At 39.9% G+C, this 15,863-nt stretch overlaps 1 protein-coding gene across 2 annotated transcripts in view; it reads left to right on the forward strand.

The window, feature by feature from the left end:
• LOC140453591 (protein argonaute-3) overlaps window positions 1–15,863 on the forward strand; it is a 131,539-nt gene that overhangs the window by 56,090 nt on the left and 59,586 nt on the right. For both annotated transcript variants that reach the window (XM_072548402.1, XM_072548401.1), the window contains exons 3-5: window positions 1,661–1,781; window positions 6,736–6,950; window positions 14,620–14,756. In XM_072548402.1, the coding sequence (XP_072404503.1) occupies window positions 1,661–1,781; window positions 6,736–6,950; window positions 14,620–14,756 (473 nt within the window). The remainder of the gene's footprint in view (window positions 1–1,660; window positions 1,782–6,735; window positions 6,951–14,619; window positions 14,757–15,863) is intronic.

Genomic DNA, 15,863 nt, shown 5'->3' on the forward strand with positions numbered 1-15,863 from the left:
GGGGAATGAGCAGGTGTAATATATTTGAATTTCCAAAAGATGCTCGCTAAGGTTCTGTACATGAGGCTGCTTAATAAATTCAAAGCCCATGAGTTGGGGATAATACATTAGCCCCAATAGTGAATATGTTAACTAATGGAAGTCTGTGTCTGAGATAAAGGAGACCTTTTCAGACTGGCAGTCGATAATAAATGGAGTGCCCTGGGGAACAGTGCTGGGACTACAATTATTTACAATATATGTTAATGACTTGGATGGGACAGGTGAGTGTACTGTTGCCAAGTTTGCAGACAAAAATAGATGGGAAGTCAAGTAGCGAGGATGTCTGAGCATCCATAGGAGGACATCGATTAAATGAGTGAGCAAACTTTGCAGATGAGATATAATGTGGGAAAACAAAATTATGCACTTTGGCCAGAAGAGTTGAAGAGCTAAATATTAAATGAAGAAAACCTTAAAGTTACAGCACAGGGTGATTTTTGGGGTCCTTGTGCATGAATCACAAATAAGTTAGCATTCAAGTTCAGCACATAACCGAGTAAACCTTCTCTAGAATACCTCCAAAAGTTGGTACAGGTACGCAATCCTTTGTCAGAATTCCTTGGAGCCCGTTGTTTTTCAGAGTTCAAAATATTTTGCTTTTCAGAACAAATGACATTTTCACAATGAAATGAAAAAAATCTAACAGTAGACGCACGTGTGAATAGTACGTGCACGGAGACACAATTGTCGCCTGCCAGTGCTGGGCCACACCGCCACGTCACATCTGAGTGATGTGGTTCAAGTGAGTGTGGAGCTGGGTCACCTGTTCACGCGCCAAAATAGTGCTCGACACTCCACGCTCCACAAAATTTCGGAGCTTTCCACTTTTTAGAATTTCAGATTAAGGATTGTTTACCTGTGTATGTTTTCATAAATAGAAGCAAAAACAATTTGTGATCTGACAGGATTTAGCTTTAGCAAGACCACCTTATTTTTATCCTCCATTCCCTTTGAAATAAAGGTCAACAGTCCAAATGCCTTCCCTGTGACCCCACTATGAATCTCAAGATGTCCAGATGTTACCCTATCATATCTGACCTTGCCCATCATGTTGTTGTGGAAAGAGATCACACTGAGCAACTTTGGGAAGACAGCTATTTTTCTGCAGAGTTTAAATATGCTGGCTCTGCTCATATTGTTGAATACCATACTGAGAGCAGTTAGGGCAATATTTTGTGGTCCCAGCATTTCTCTTGTGGCTGCCAGACTGAGAAAATCATGTCCGTTTTAGATCTTCCAGTTCTGATGCCACAATGAGATTCAATAAGATCATTAGTACTCATTCACTATGCCATCATGTAGTCAAAAAGTGTGGTGATAGAAAAGCACAGCAGATCAGGCAGCATCTGAGGAGCAGACGAGTTGACATTTCCGGCATAAGCCATTCATCAGGAATGCTATCATGTACCATAGTCATTTGGTACATTCCAGGAAGTAGTTGCCTGTGGAAATATGACTATATATTGACACAAATATGAGTTGCTCACTCAGATGGGAAGAGGGTTAGAAATTACCTTGTATTGTTTAACTGCTTTGTTTATTATTAAATAGAATGTTGAATTTTGATTTTTTTTTGCTTGTACTTTTCTCATTTGTCACTTGTTCTGTGTTATTGTAGGGAAGTAGTCGACTCTATGGTCCAGCATTTTAAAGTTCAGATTTTCGGAGAAAGAAGACCTGTCTATGATGGGAAAAGGAGTCTCTACACTGCAGATCCCATTCCCGTCAGCACCACTGGAGTAAGTGCTGCTCAAATTTATTTAAATAAATTTATTGCCTGTTCTGCAGTATATACAACGGATAGGTTAATTACTCCTACACATAAAGTTGAATGCATGTAATTATTGTACTTATTTTAACTGGGAATCTTAATTTGTGTCAGAAAAGGAATTCTTATAAAAGTTTCAAGTTTCAAAAGCGCTCTGGTGGCTGAAAGTCTGCTTTAAGCACTTAGCTATTTTATGGACTTTGGTTTATCCTTTCTTTTCAGTTTCTTAGTGACACTAGTAAGCAAATTTATTAATTCAAAAGAAGACTTATTTAAATAAGATGGGTTTAATGGTTAAGTTATGAAATTAACAGTATGGTTGCTAAACAATTGGTGCCTTTTCTCATTCATCAGTTCTGGTAAATCATTCCACATTGAGTGCCATTTTCAAATTTGCTTTAATGGTGGATGATCTTGAATTTGTCTAGCATGTAAAATGGTCATCCTAAGATTGCAGCGTTTTGCATGCTTCGCCCTTTTAAATTCTACCTCTCTATGCTAGATTTTCTTCAGGACTTGCACTCAGAACGACACTTTCCTTTGAATATTTAGGTCATGTCTCACATTTAGCTATTCTGCATCGCAGTCAGGAACAAGAAATATGCCTTTTGCCCAAGAACTTAACAGAGAAAGTTCCTAATGATACAAACAGCTTTGATTGCCAGAAATCAGTGCTGCTGTCCCATCACTAGCAGAATAGTGACCATCCACAAAACAGTGGTACAAACTTGAATGGTACAGTGAATGGGTGATAAGTGTCCATCTAAACTGAAAATGCCAAACCCCATGCTACTGGCACCCATCTAATCCACACCCTAACTGTCTAACCATCCCCTGAGAGTTCAGGTTGCTTTGGAAATAAATTCTTTTACATGCATATTGTAGCCTGGAGCCTTGCATTATAATAATGGAGACACCGATTTATTTCCCTTTGTTATTCACTTGTGGCGTGTGGGCACTACTGGCTGGACGATCATTTATACCCTATCACTAGACACCCTTGATGGTGGTACTCTGTCATTTTGAACCATTGCTGTAGGTAGATCAAGGTGCCATTATGGAAGGATCCATTTTGACCCAGCGAAACTGGAAGAACAGCAGTATATTTTCCAAGTCAGGATGATGAATGGTTTGGAGGTTGGTGGTTTTGGTCTGACAAGGGATTCCTCCTCCTCCCCCGCCTCCCCGCCCCACCTTGCCATTGACCGGTTTTGGAAGTATTTACAGATTGCTACTCAAACTGTCTAACCACATTATGAACGCATAATGGGACTTGAACCAGAAACTTCTCATCAAAAACAGGGACACTACCACTTCACCACAAGACCATCTTATTCTTCAGTTACAAAGCTGAAAATATTACTTCAAGTTTCTCCCTCATTGAAGAGGCTTCCAGTTAATCTATATCCAACAACCTGCTCTGAAAACATTCTAACAACTATTACAAGTTCCACTACAATAGTCTAGACAATCCATAATTTTTTTTCTCTTTCAATGTAAAAACATAGCAATAATGTTTCCTCAATTATCAATGTTCCTTTTAAAATTCAGACATTTGCTTCAGTGCACAGTCCCATTTTAAAAAAAGATAACTGCACATTATTTATTACAGGAAAAAGGCCTACACACTTGTATCTCTTATTTTGCTGCTCCTCACACAGTTTGTGGGAAAATTGGTATCAATGTATTACTTTAAATTCCAAATGTATAATTTATTCATGAAATAGCTGTAAATCCTTGAAATTCTGTTTTAAAAACGTGAGGAAAATGAGGTTTGGTTTATCATTTGGCCCTTCTGTTTCTCGAGTGCGTGCTGCTCCCTTCAATCCATCTGAAAGCACAGAACATGCTTTCACATGCATGCTGACAATGTCCAGTGCTATCCTTTACAACTGTCTATCTCAACACATCCACAATCTCTAAATTATCAAATGCTTATCTGATATCCTATACTGGATGTGCAGAAATTTCATTCAGTTCAATACTGGAAATTGTTTTCTGTCTTCTAATCCAGAATCTAGTCACTAGCTACTGATGCCATTTTTCTCCCTCCCAATAATCTTCAGACTAAACAGTCCTTGCACAAATTTTGGAATTACAATTGACATCCAAAGATGAATTTCTGACTTCATTCACTCCACCAGTAAGACTGGCTGTTACTACCTCCATAACATGGACTAATTTTGCCCCTGTCTTGGCTGATCTGCTACTGAAACCCTCATGTATTTGGTTGTCTGAACTATTCCATGGCTGGCCTAACATATTTTACCCTTTATTATTGTTAACGTATTTTTCTAATTAACCTGTTCAGAAATGTTATACACACCTGTGGACCAGATGGAATTTGAACCCAGCCTCCCAGTCCAGAGATATGGACACTACAACTGCCCCATGAGAGAACCCCTTATTCTTCCCTCTAAAACCTTGATTCATATGGAAACAAGATTTGGTGTGAATTAAGGCACGGGCAACTCCTTTGGATGACTTCAAGTGTTTTTTGATCTACCTTGGCTCCTTGATTAGGCTAACACTTCATTTTAAAACCTTTGTTCATATTTTGTTCAATCTCTCCAGGGTTTCATTGTCTCTAGCCACATCCTTCGGAGATATTTGCACTGCTCTGATTCTGAATTCTTGAGCATTCCCAACATAACTTGTTCACTTCTTCTGCACTTCTTGTTGTGTAGGCCCTAAGCTCTAGAATGCCATCTGCTCTTACCTTTTTACCTGGGTAACTTCTTAAAGCCTATTTCTTAAAGCCTATTTCTTAACCAAGCTTTTGGTGTCATCTGACCTAATGTTTCTTTCAGCAGCTTGGAGTCATATTTGTTTAAAATGTTTCTTTCAAGCACTTTGGGACATTTTATTGCTTAAAAGCTCCAAAAGAGTGTTCAAGTTCATTGCATTTTTACTTGAATCTGGATTAACTGTCAGGGATGTTAACAAGTGCTCAGCTCTAATTACACCCACTGACTCCTGTTGGCACAAAAAGACAACTATTACAAATGTGGTGTTTCAAGCCTTCAGGTTTTAATTGTTACTGAACATTTTAGAAGTACAAAATTAAAATTGTTTTCAATTTCTTTCTTTTTCCCCTTATAACCCTATCATTCTCTCTTTATGTTCCATACTTGATTTGGTATTGTTTATCTAGGCCTGATATGCACTTCACATGTGTGCTGTTCATTTCACAAACTTCAATCTGGTTAAGGAGGTATGCAATGATTGCCTTATTCAGTCAGGCATCAGATGCTATTTTCCTTGCATTGCACCATTACTAATATTTCAAGCAACTTAACATCCCCATGCTTTTAGAATTTGAATACATAGGGGCTAGTCTTAAAAAAAAAAGTTAACATGACACGAAATTAATTTTAAACTGTTTTCCATTCTCTAGTGGAGTTATAGACAGGATCACCACATAACCACATCCCCACTGCATTTAATTTATTCCTTGTTGTTCAGCACAGACTTATCTGTGAAATAGCTTTGAATGAATGAAGGTTTAGCACTCTTCTTGTACACTTGTTCACTTCCCTACCTTTTTTATTTTTGTGAATTTTACAGTGATAAGTACTCCCAGGTCACCTATAGCACAGATAATTACAATATGTTTTTGTCCCCATTTGAGTAGAATATCTCTACTACACAATATAATTTTTCCTAACACATGAAGTTCACTGACTAGTATCTAAGAGACCCACAGAACACTTGTACTCAAGTTGGTCCTCGTTGGCTCTGTAATTAGATTAGCTAGTTACAGTGTGGAAACAAGCCCTTCTGAAGAGCAACCCACCCAGACCCACTCCCCTACACCTAACACTACGGGCAATTTTAGCATGGCCAATTCACCTAACCTGCACATCTTTGTGACTGAGAGAAAACCGAAGCACCCGGAGGAAACCCACGCAGACAGGGAGAGAATGTGTAAACTCCATACAGACAGTTGCCCGAGGTAGGAATTGAACCCGGGTCTCTGGCTCTGTGAAGCAGCAGTGCTAACCACTGTGCCACCGTGCCACCCACAGTTCCTCTCATTGCTCCCATACTATTCTCATTATTTCTCCAGCAAGATCATCTTACAGATGGACTTCCCTCACTGTTCTTTTTCTCCATCAACATCCCACTGCCACTAATAATTGGCAACCTCGTTACAATCCCCAGTGAGATTAATCCACTCTGAATCTCCCTTGGTTCTTTAAACTATAAATGTTCCTTTGTCGTCTTTACAAATAGAAGTTGCCAGAAATGTATCTGCTTTACAACTCTTCTAAACATGCATCAATCTTAGTTATAGCTTGTGTTCTTTTTCTCTACATGATCTCTATTTGACTAAAGCAAGACCAACTGTACTCCTTCTATGGTCATGTGTAAGAACTTGACTCTTGAGTTTCTGTAAGTTTCAATCTGGGCCTCTGTCTCCATGGAAACTAAATCACATGGGCCTGTTTCTGAATGCAGTTCAGCGTCACCCATTCTTGGACATTGTCATTTACTTCTAAATAAATGTTTTAAATCATAGTAGTCTCCTGAAGTCTTGCATTTGGAACAGCGTGCTCCAGAGGCCATCACAAGATCAATCTACCGACCAATCAAAAGTGCAGATTGAAAACTTGCATACTGTTATCATAAATTGTTACAGATTTTGTGCTGTTGAGTGACATCAATTGAGATTGATCCAATCCATTTTCATGTAAAATCTCTTCCAACCAGCAAAATAGACTATACCTTTCCTCCCATTGTTTGGACTGTATTTGAGCTCAGATCTCAAGAATGAGATGTCATTTCAATAACCAGTTGCTATAGAGGTCCTTGTATTTTTGACTAATTTTCTGTTTGTAAATATTTAGCAGTAAACTTATCTTTATGTACTTAGCTAAAGAAATTTATGTCACAGGTTGTCTTAAAACATTTTTTTTTTGCAGGTGGATTTGGAGGTGACGTTACCAGGAGAAGGGAAGGACCGAATTTTCAGGGTGTCAATTAAATTTGTTTCAAGAGTGAGCTGGCATTTGCTGCATGAAGTTCTGACAGGCCGCAGCATGCCAGAGCTGCTGCCTGGGTTAGACCTGGACAAACCACTCAGCACAAATCCTGTACATGCTGTCGATGTTGTCCTCCGACACCTCCCTTCCATGAAGTAAGTATCAACTTGAAATTTTTACGAAATTCTTGATTTTTGTTTTATTGTTGTTGTTTTCAGTTTCTCAATCCAGCGCAGGCATGCGCGCGCGCGCACACACACACACACACACACACTTTTTTTATTGGAGTTATTAGCCTTTTGGTTTCCCCTGTGCCTTTGTATGTCTCTGTATCTTAAAAAGATAGATAGCTAGTGAATAACGTCTTCCTCCATTTCTGCCAGGGTTGCACTATCAGCAGTCAGAGCCACGCATATGTATCCAGAGAATTGTCATATAGGGAAGCATATGTCCAAACTGAGTTCTATCATTGGTAATTTATGTTGGTAATTAACACCTTTCCTCCACTTTGTTGTCCTGTTACAAAATGGGCTACCACATTACCAGGTAATATATCTCAAATAAACAATAATTCTCATACATCTTGAGATATTGTGCATTTACATCAACATTGCTATTTGAGACCTTGGTCAGATACAACAAAAACATTCCAGAGTTATTTTGTGAAAACCAGACCTGGAAAATCTGAGAGGGTCCTTCATATTTCCCACCTTAACTTTTGTTAATGCCCCATAGAATTATAGAAGATGATCAGAAGTATCTCCTAGAATTTTGGAACCCAGCTCATGTAGCAGATATACTTTTGGCAACATCCATTGTGAATTTAGCTCTTTCTGCATTTTCCCAGCTGTCTGATCAAAAAGAATAGTGTAGTCTGTGAAGATGAATAATCTCAAGTAGAAACGAAAATGCATTACTGAATTTTAGTTAAAGGACTGTGAATGATTTATAATTTTTCATTTTGCAAAATTTTTCCATTGTCATCAGTCAGGTAAGTTTTAGTTGAGTCACTGTTTACACTTGTCAAGGTGCCATCCAGATTAGATATTATGCACTTCATATAGAAGTTACTTTTTACTGTACTTCAGCCTTCAATGAATCCCTCACTGGATCAATTTGAATATGTAAACTTCGAACATATTGTTATGATGAATTTTGAAATAAATTGGCAATCTAAATTGGCTCACAGTTCTTTTGCTATCACATTCTGGATCCCTAAGAACTAGATTAAGTTGTGGGAACTTGAGGGACTTCAGGATCAATACAAAGAAAACTGAATTCTCTCAGCACGAGTTAGATTGCACCTGCCATACATTATTCTTTCCATTTTGGTCGGATCTGTTGAAGGCAGTTAGGGTTTAACTTGACAGCTTACTTTTAATATTATACACTATTTTGTGGCTGTTGACTTCAACTAGAAAACAAATTGGCAACATAGCAAAAATTCTGTTTTAAACATTTGAAGGAGTAGGTTGCTTGAGCAAACAGCTTTATGTGAGAAACCTCAACTTTATAACATTATCCACAATAACCGAGCAATATGTGAAAGTAAATTTTAAAGAAACCATAGTCTTACCAGACCATAGGGTTGCTCTCTCAGCAGAGAGAAACATCCGGTGGTGGTTTAACTGAAAGATCACGCCACATCAGGGAGAAGTTGAAAAAGAATGTCCTTTGTGGTAGCCTCAGCCGGTATGGGAATTAAACCCGCGCTATTGGTTTCACTCTATCGCAAACTGGCTGTCCAGTCAACTAAGCTAACTGCTCCTGTTGTGAAGAATGTCACTTCAAAGAATCGATGTCTGGCTGGGATGTTCTTCAGAGGGTCAGTGCAGACCCAATGGGCTGAATGGCTTCTATCTGCATCATAGAAATTCTAATTCTTTCTTGTTTGCTATCATTAAACATTTAAATAAACTCCTGAGAGTGTTTGTGAAATTTAAAATAGCAAGCATTGGTTGTTAATTTGCAGAAATACTTACAACTCCGAGCATTGTATGTATTCTCAAAGTTGTTTGATATCATAATCAAATTTGACGAGCATCATTTCTGTATTTATACTATTCCTGTAACTTGAAATGTTTTAAAATCTAATTTCAATTTAATTATATAATTGAAAGCTTTATATTTGAGTTCTATATCAACATTTAAAATTTAAGTAATATTGCCGTTATGAAGGAACATAAATTGTGACCAAATGGAGATTGAATTGTGCCATTTATTGGTGCAGAATACAAATTTTACATATGATATTTGGTTCAAATTCATTTTAGACTAAAGAATTACATGGCTCCTTGCTGTTGAGATTCAGTTATGGTTTGAAAACTGCTCTACTTTGTCTTTGAATGGCAGATGGAGGCAAGATGAGGGGAGATTGTGGCGTAGTAGTAATGTCACTGGACTAGTAATCCAGACCCCCAGGCTAATCCTCTGGGGATATTGGTTTGAATCCCACCAAAACAGCAGTGACAACTGTTAGAATTTTGATTTGATGAAGAAGTTTGGGTTATAAAGGTAGTCTGAAGTAATGGTATCAATCACAACTGTCATTAAAAAACCCATGCAGTTCACTACTTTGTTTTAGGGGTTGTTACCTGCTGTCCTTAATTGATTTGCAATTTGACTTCCAACTCACAACTTGAGCAACCCCAATATGGTTGACTCTTAAATGCTTGACTCTTAGATGCCATTTGAAATGTCCTAGCAAGTCACTCTAGGGCAAATAGGGATGGGTGACAAACACTCATCACGTGAAAGAATAAAGAAGATGAAGAAATGCAGCTAGTGTGGGAAACAAAATTACAACCTATTCTGGACGTTTACTGACTTCTTGACCCTTGACTTAGGCTTGGTCTTTCTGCCCAGGAGTTGAGCTGAGCAAAGAGCCCTTGAAACTGTTTCTGATTTATTTTTTGAGGTACATGCTAGTGGTAGTTCCTTCATGTCTGCTGGATTGAATATGTGCTGCATATTGGTTATACGCTGAGGCATTTTAACAGGATTAATTCCAACAATATACTTGTTCTCTTCAATGTCAAACAAAAAGCACAATACAACCTTATTGTCTTTGGACATAAAATCGATCCTTAAAATAATCATCTACTTCTTATATGGTGAAACATGACAACAAAACCAATGTTCCAACTTCATCTTCCTGCTGACTGATTCATTCACTGAACATAAAGTCAAATATAACTCTTGATCAAATGCACCTGTCTGTATTATTACCTGTCAGAGTCTCCAGCCAATCAGTGGCTACTCACCAACCATCTCCAAAATGTTGTCTACTCTATTTCACCCAGACACAACTGCCAATCAAATCACCTCTCCAGGGTAGTCATTATCTAGAACATTTGGAATTAGATGAGACGGTCTGATGCATTGATCTTTGTCATGTTATCTGCGAGACAGATCCCTGAGAGTGTGTTGTGAAGTGTCATTCACCAAGTTCCAAACCGGTGCAGATATTTACCTTTTTTCTAAGACAAGTATTAGCTAATCTATAATGTAAATATGTAAATCCATTACTAATAACTGCCCAATTCTGTTGTTGTGTTGTGGTTAGCAATAAAGAAAACCACTGTTAACTAAGTCAAACATATTTAGTTTTAATCTTAGAACATAGAACATAGAAGAATACAGCGCAGTACAGGCCCTTCAGCCCTCGATGTTGCGCCGATCAAAGCCCACCTAACCTACACTAACCCACTATCCTCCATATACCTATCCAATGCCCCCTTAAATACCCATAAAGAGGGAGAGTCCACTACTGCTACTGGCAGGGCATTCCATGAACTTACGACTCGCTGAGTGAAGAACCTACCCCTAACATCAGTCCTATATCTACCCCCCCTTAATTTAAAGCTATGCCCCCTTGTAATAGCTGACTCCATACGTGGAAAAAGGTTCTCACTGTCAACCCGATCTAACCCCCTAATCATCTTGTACACCTCTATCAAATCACCCCTAAACCTTCTTTTCTCCAATGAAAAACAACCCCAAGTGCCTCAGCCTTTCCTCATAGGATTTTCCTACCATACCAGGCAACATCCTGGTAAACTTCCTCTGCACCTGTTCCAGTGCCTCCACATCCTTCCTATAGTATGGCGACCAAAACTGCACACAATATTCCAGATGCGGCCGCACCAGAGTCTTATACAACTGCAGCATGACCTCAGGACTCCGGAACTCAATTCCTCTACCAATAAAAGCCAGTACGCCATATGCCTTCTTAACTGCACTATTTACCTGGGTGGCAACTTTCAGAGATCTGTGTACATGGACACCAAGATCCCTCTGCTCTTCCACACTACCAAGTAGTCTACCATTAGCCCAGTAATCCATCTTTTTATTACTCTTACCAAAGTGAATCACTTCACACTTAGCTACATTGAACTCCAAAAGTTCCAAAATCTTCTGGATTGTTTATAATTCCTCACATGAAGCAAATCATTTTAAAATCTCTCTTTGCATGGTTGCAGAAACTGCTAGAACAGCAGTCAAATGGATGTTCAGTTTTTACTGGAATCATACAGCATGAAAACAGACCTTTTGGTCCAACTCGTCCATGCCAAACAGATATCCTCACTAAATCTAGTCCCATTTGGCCGTATCCCTCTCAACCCTTCCTATTCATATACCCATCCAGATGCCTTTTAAATGTTGTTGTTGTACCAGTCTCCATTACTTCCCTGGTAGCTCATTCTATACATGCACCACCCTTTGGGTGAAAAAGTTGCACCTTGGTCCCTTTTAAATATTTTCCCCTTTCACCTTAAACCAATGCTGTCTAGTTTTGGACTCCTGCCCCCCCGCCCCCCGCCAAGGAAAAAAGCTGTCTATTTATCCTACCCATGCCTCTCATGATTTTATAAACCTCTTTGAAGTCATCCCTCAGCCTCTGACGCTCCAGGGAATATAGCCCCACTCTATTCAGCCTCTCCCTGTAGCTCAAACCCTCCAACCCTGGCAACATTCTTGAAAATCTTTTCTGAATCCTTTCAAGTTTCACAACATCCTTCTATAGCAAGGTGACCAGAATTGCACACTGTATTCCAAAAGTGGCCTAACCAATGTCCTGTACAGCCACAACATGATGTCCCAACTCCTATACTCAATGCACTGACCAAGAAAGGCAGGCATACCACACGCAGCCTTCACTATCCTATCTACCAGTGATTCCACTTTCAAGAAACTATGAACCTGTACTCCAAGGTCTCTTCAACATCATTCCCCAGGACCTTGCCATAAAGTGTATAAGTCCTGTCCTGAGTTGCCTTTCCAAGTTGCAGCAGCTTACTTTTATCTAAATTAAACTTCATCTGCCATTCCTTGGCCCATTGGCCCATCTGATCGACATCCCATTGTACTCTAAGGTAACCTCTTTGATTGTCCACTACACCGCCAATTTTGATACTATCTGCAAACTTACTTAACCATACCTCCCATGTTCACATCCAAATCATTTATATAAATGACAAAAAGCAGGAAGAGAAAAGGACGAGATTCTAAGGACAGAATATAGGAAGTTAGGCAGAAATTTAAACAGTAGGTCTTCGAGAGTAGTAATATCTGGATTACTCCCAACATCACAAGCTAGTGAGACTAGGAATAGGAGGATAGACGTGAATGTGTGGTGGAGGAGCTGGTGCAGGGGAGAAGAATTCACATCTTTTGGATCATTGGAATGTCTTCTGGAGTAAAGATTACCTATATAAGAAGGACGGATTGCCCTGGGGGCGTTTGAATGATGGTGAGACCCTGGGAGATTGTGGGGAAAGAGATCAGTGTGAGACTAGTATAGTTAACAAAACGATTAAGTCAAGCAGACAGGACAGGCAGGAATAAAGAGAACAAGGTAGGACTGATTAATTTTACAGCATTTATTTCAATACAAGAGGCCTAACAGGGAAGGCAGATGAACTTAGGGCTTGGTTGGGAACATGGGACTGGGATATCATAGAAATTATGGAGATGTGGCTTAGGGATAGACAGGATAGGCAGCTTAAATATTCCAGGAACAGATGCTATAAGAAGGATCAAAAGTGGGGCAAAAAAGTAGAAATGGAGTGGTTGACTCGGCTTAACGTTGCAGCTGTACTTAGGGAGGATATTCCTGGGAATACGTCCAAGGAAGTTATTTGGTGGAACTGAGAAATAAGAAAAGGGATGACCACCTGATTGGGATTGTACTGATTAGGGATAGTCAACATGGCTTTGTGCATGGGAAATAGTGTCTCACTAACTGGAGTATTTTTGAAGAAGTAACAAAGAGAGTTGATGAGGGCAGAGCAGTGAACACGATATTTATGGACCTCAGAAGGGCATTCAACAAGGTTCCTTATGGTGGAGTGGTTAGCATGATTAGATCTCATGGAACAGAGGGAAAACTAACTATTTGGATACATAACTGGCTCAAAGGTAAAAGACAAAAGGTGGTGGTGGAGAGTTGCTTTTCAGACTGGAGGCCTGTGACCAGCAGAGTGCCACAAAGATTGGCTGTCTGTACTACATTCCCCTGAGAGTCCCCTATATTTTCCAAACCAGCATACTTGTTTGAGATGCGGATAACCACAGGAGACTCCTGCGCTTCCCGCCTCCGTCTCCTACCTTTTCTGGAGGACACCCATCTACGACTGAATCTGCAGTTTATCTCTTGCCCTGCAGCTGTCATTCATCACAGCCACTAGCTCCTGCAAATTTCTCATTGCCTCTAACCAAGCACACTTCCTGTAGACATAATCATCAGTAACATGGAAACTCCCTAATCTCCCATATCCGACAGGAAGAATGCATCACTCTGCTGAAGGCCATTTTAGATTAGATTACTTAGTGTGGAAACAGGCCCTTCAGCCCAACAAGTCCACACCGCCCCGCCGAAGCGCAACCCACCCATACCCCTACATCTACCCCTTACCTAACACTACGGGCAATTTAGCATAGCCAATTCACCTGACCGGCACATCTTTGGACTGTGGGAGGAAACCGGAGCACCCGGAGGAAACCCACGCAGACACTGGGAGAATGTGCAAACTCCACACAGAGAGTCACCTGAGGCGGGAATTGAACCCGGGTCTCTGGCGCTGTGAGGCAGCAGTGCTAACCACTGTGCCGCCCAATATTTTAGCACCTTAACAATCTATAGACCCAGAAAATAGCACAGTCTTGCTGCTCTAAAAACACTGCTGCAGGATAGCTTTGTACAATCAAGTTTAATCAAAAGACAGATCTCAATAACAACATGTAATCAAATAAAAACTCAGAACAAACTCTGGTGTCCAGAGTTACTGAAAGCAGACAGCAAAGGCAACAGCTGTGTAGCTTACTTCTGGGTTAGGCAGCAGTGTTAGTTTCGTTCTCCATTTGAATCACTTTCCATATGTTCACTGCCTTTGTCTGTCTTCCTCCTTTTTGAAATGCCATTGTTTGATCTTTTTTAAAACCAAAGTTCCAAAACAATGCACCAGCTTATAAAACAGTAGTTACTGCTCCTAGAATTTGAGAAAATCAGCTCCAACATTAAAAATACCTCAAAAAAAGGAACAGCTCTTACAGTCACAATTTTTTCCCATTCTCCGTATTGGAATGCCGAGAATTCACAGTATTTGAGGTGGAAATATTGTCTACAACTTTGACGGTCATCTGTACTTACCCTGAGAAAAATAAGAATTCTCTTGACGTTCCATTACTGAGCACTTAGGACCTCATTCATGCAAGGCCTCCTACCTAAGTTAATCTCTTGACTGTAGAAGTAGAATTGTTTCGAAAGTTGTGTATAGGACCATAGGCATGTTGTCATAATCTGCCGTCTGCAATTTTTTTCAGGTACACCCCTGTTGGCCGCTCTTTCTTTTCTGCACCTGAAGGTTATGACCATCCATTGGGTGGAGGTAGAGAAGTCTGGTTTGGTTTCCATCAATCTGTCAGACCAGCCATGTGGAAAATGATGTTGAACATAGATGGTGAGTTTATTCGTTAGTTATGTTCCATTCTTCAATTTTAATCTTACTCACTCCCGTTTTCCCATTTTGTGTTCAAATTTATCTGAACAGTCCGTGTTTACAAAATGTTGAATAATTGCTCTGACAGACTGTGCTGTGGTAAGGTACAGTAATAATTCCTGCTACTCCTGGGAAAGCTGAAGACAACACAAAGAAGGTTCTGAGGGAGAAGGGGGGAAGATAAAGTGCTATTGCAGCCATCTTCTATCATTGTTCCAGTTATTATTAAGTAGATTCTGATCTTGCATGACTCGTTTCGAGCTTTGGTAGAAAGCAATAATCTGATGTCAAACTGTCAATATCGGCTTTGTCAATTCCTGATTTGCTTTTTCATGGATGACCTCCACTTCCCTTACCTCCATAAACTTCTCTTCTAAATTTCTGTTGCTTGTATCTCAATCCTGTATCATATCTTGGTTGTCTATCATCTCTGTTCTCACTAAATTAGATTGGCAAGTTTTCCCCAAAACACAATTTCGGTTCGGTGCTGGGGCCACAGCTGTTCGCATTATATATTAATGATTTGGATGAGGGAACCGGGGGCATTCTAGCGAAGTTTGCCGATGATACAAAGTTAGGTAGACAGGCAGGTAGTACTGAGGAAGTGGGGAGGCTACAGAAGGATCTAGACAGGTTGGGAGAGTGGTCCAGGAAATGGCTGATGGAATTTAACGTGAGCAAGTGCGAGGTCTTGCACTTTGGCAAAAAGAATATAGGAATGGACTACTTTCTAAATGGTGAGAAACTTAATAAAGCCAAAGCACAAAGGGATCTGGGAGTGCTAGTCGAGGATTCTCTAAAGGTAAACATGCAGGTTGAGTCTGTGATTAAGAAAGCGAATGCAATGTTGTCTCTTATCTCAAGAGGGTTGGAATATAAAAGCAGAGATGTACTACTAAGACTTTATAAAGCTCTGGTTAGGCCCCATTTGGAGTACTGCGTCCAGTTTTGGTCCCCACACCTCAGGAAGGACATAACTGGCACTGGAACGTGTCCAGCGGAGATTCACACGGATGATCCCTGGAATGACAGGTCTAGCATATGAGGAACGGCTGAGGATACTGGGAT

This window comes from Chiloscyllium punctatum, chromosome 27, assembly GCF_047496795.1.
Source record: "Chiloscyllium punctatum isolate Juve2018m chromosome 27, sChiPun1.3, whole genome shotgun sequence".
NCBI classification, from domain to species: Eukaryota; Metazoa; Chordata; class Chondrichthyes; order Orectolobiformes; family Hemiscylliidae; genus Chiloscyllium; species Chiloscyllium punctatum.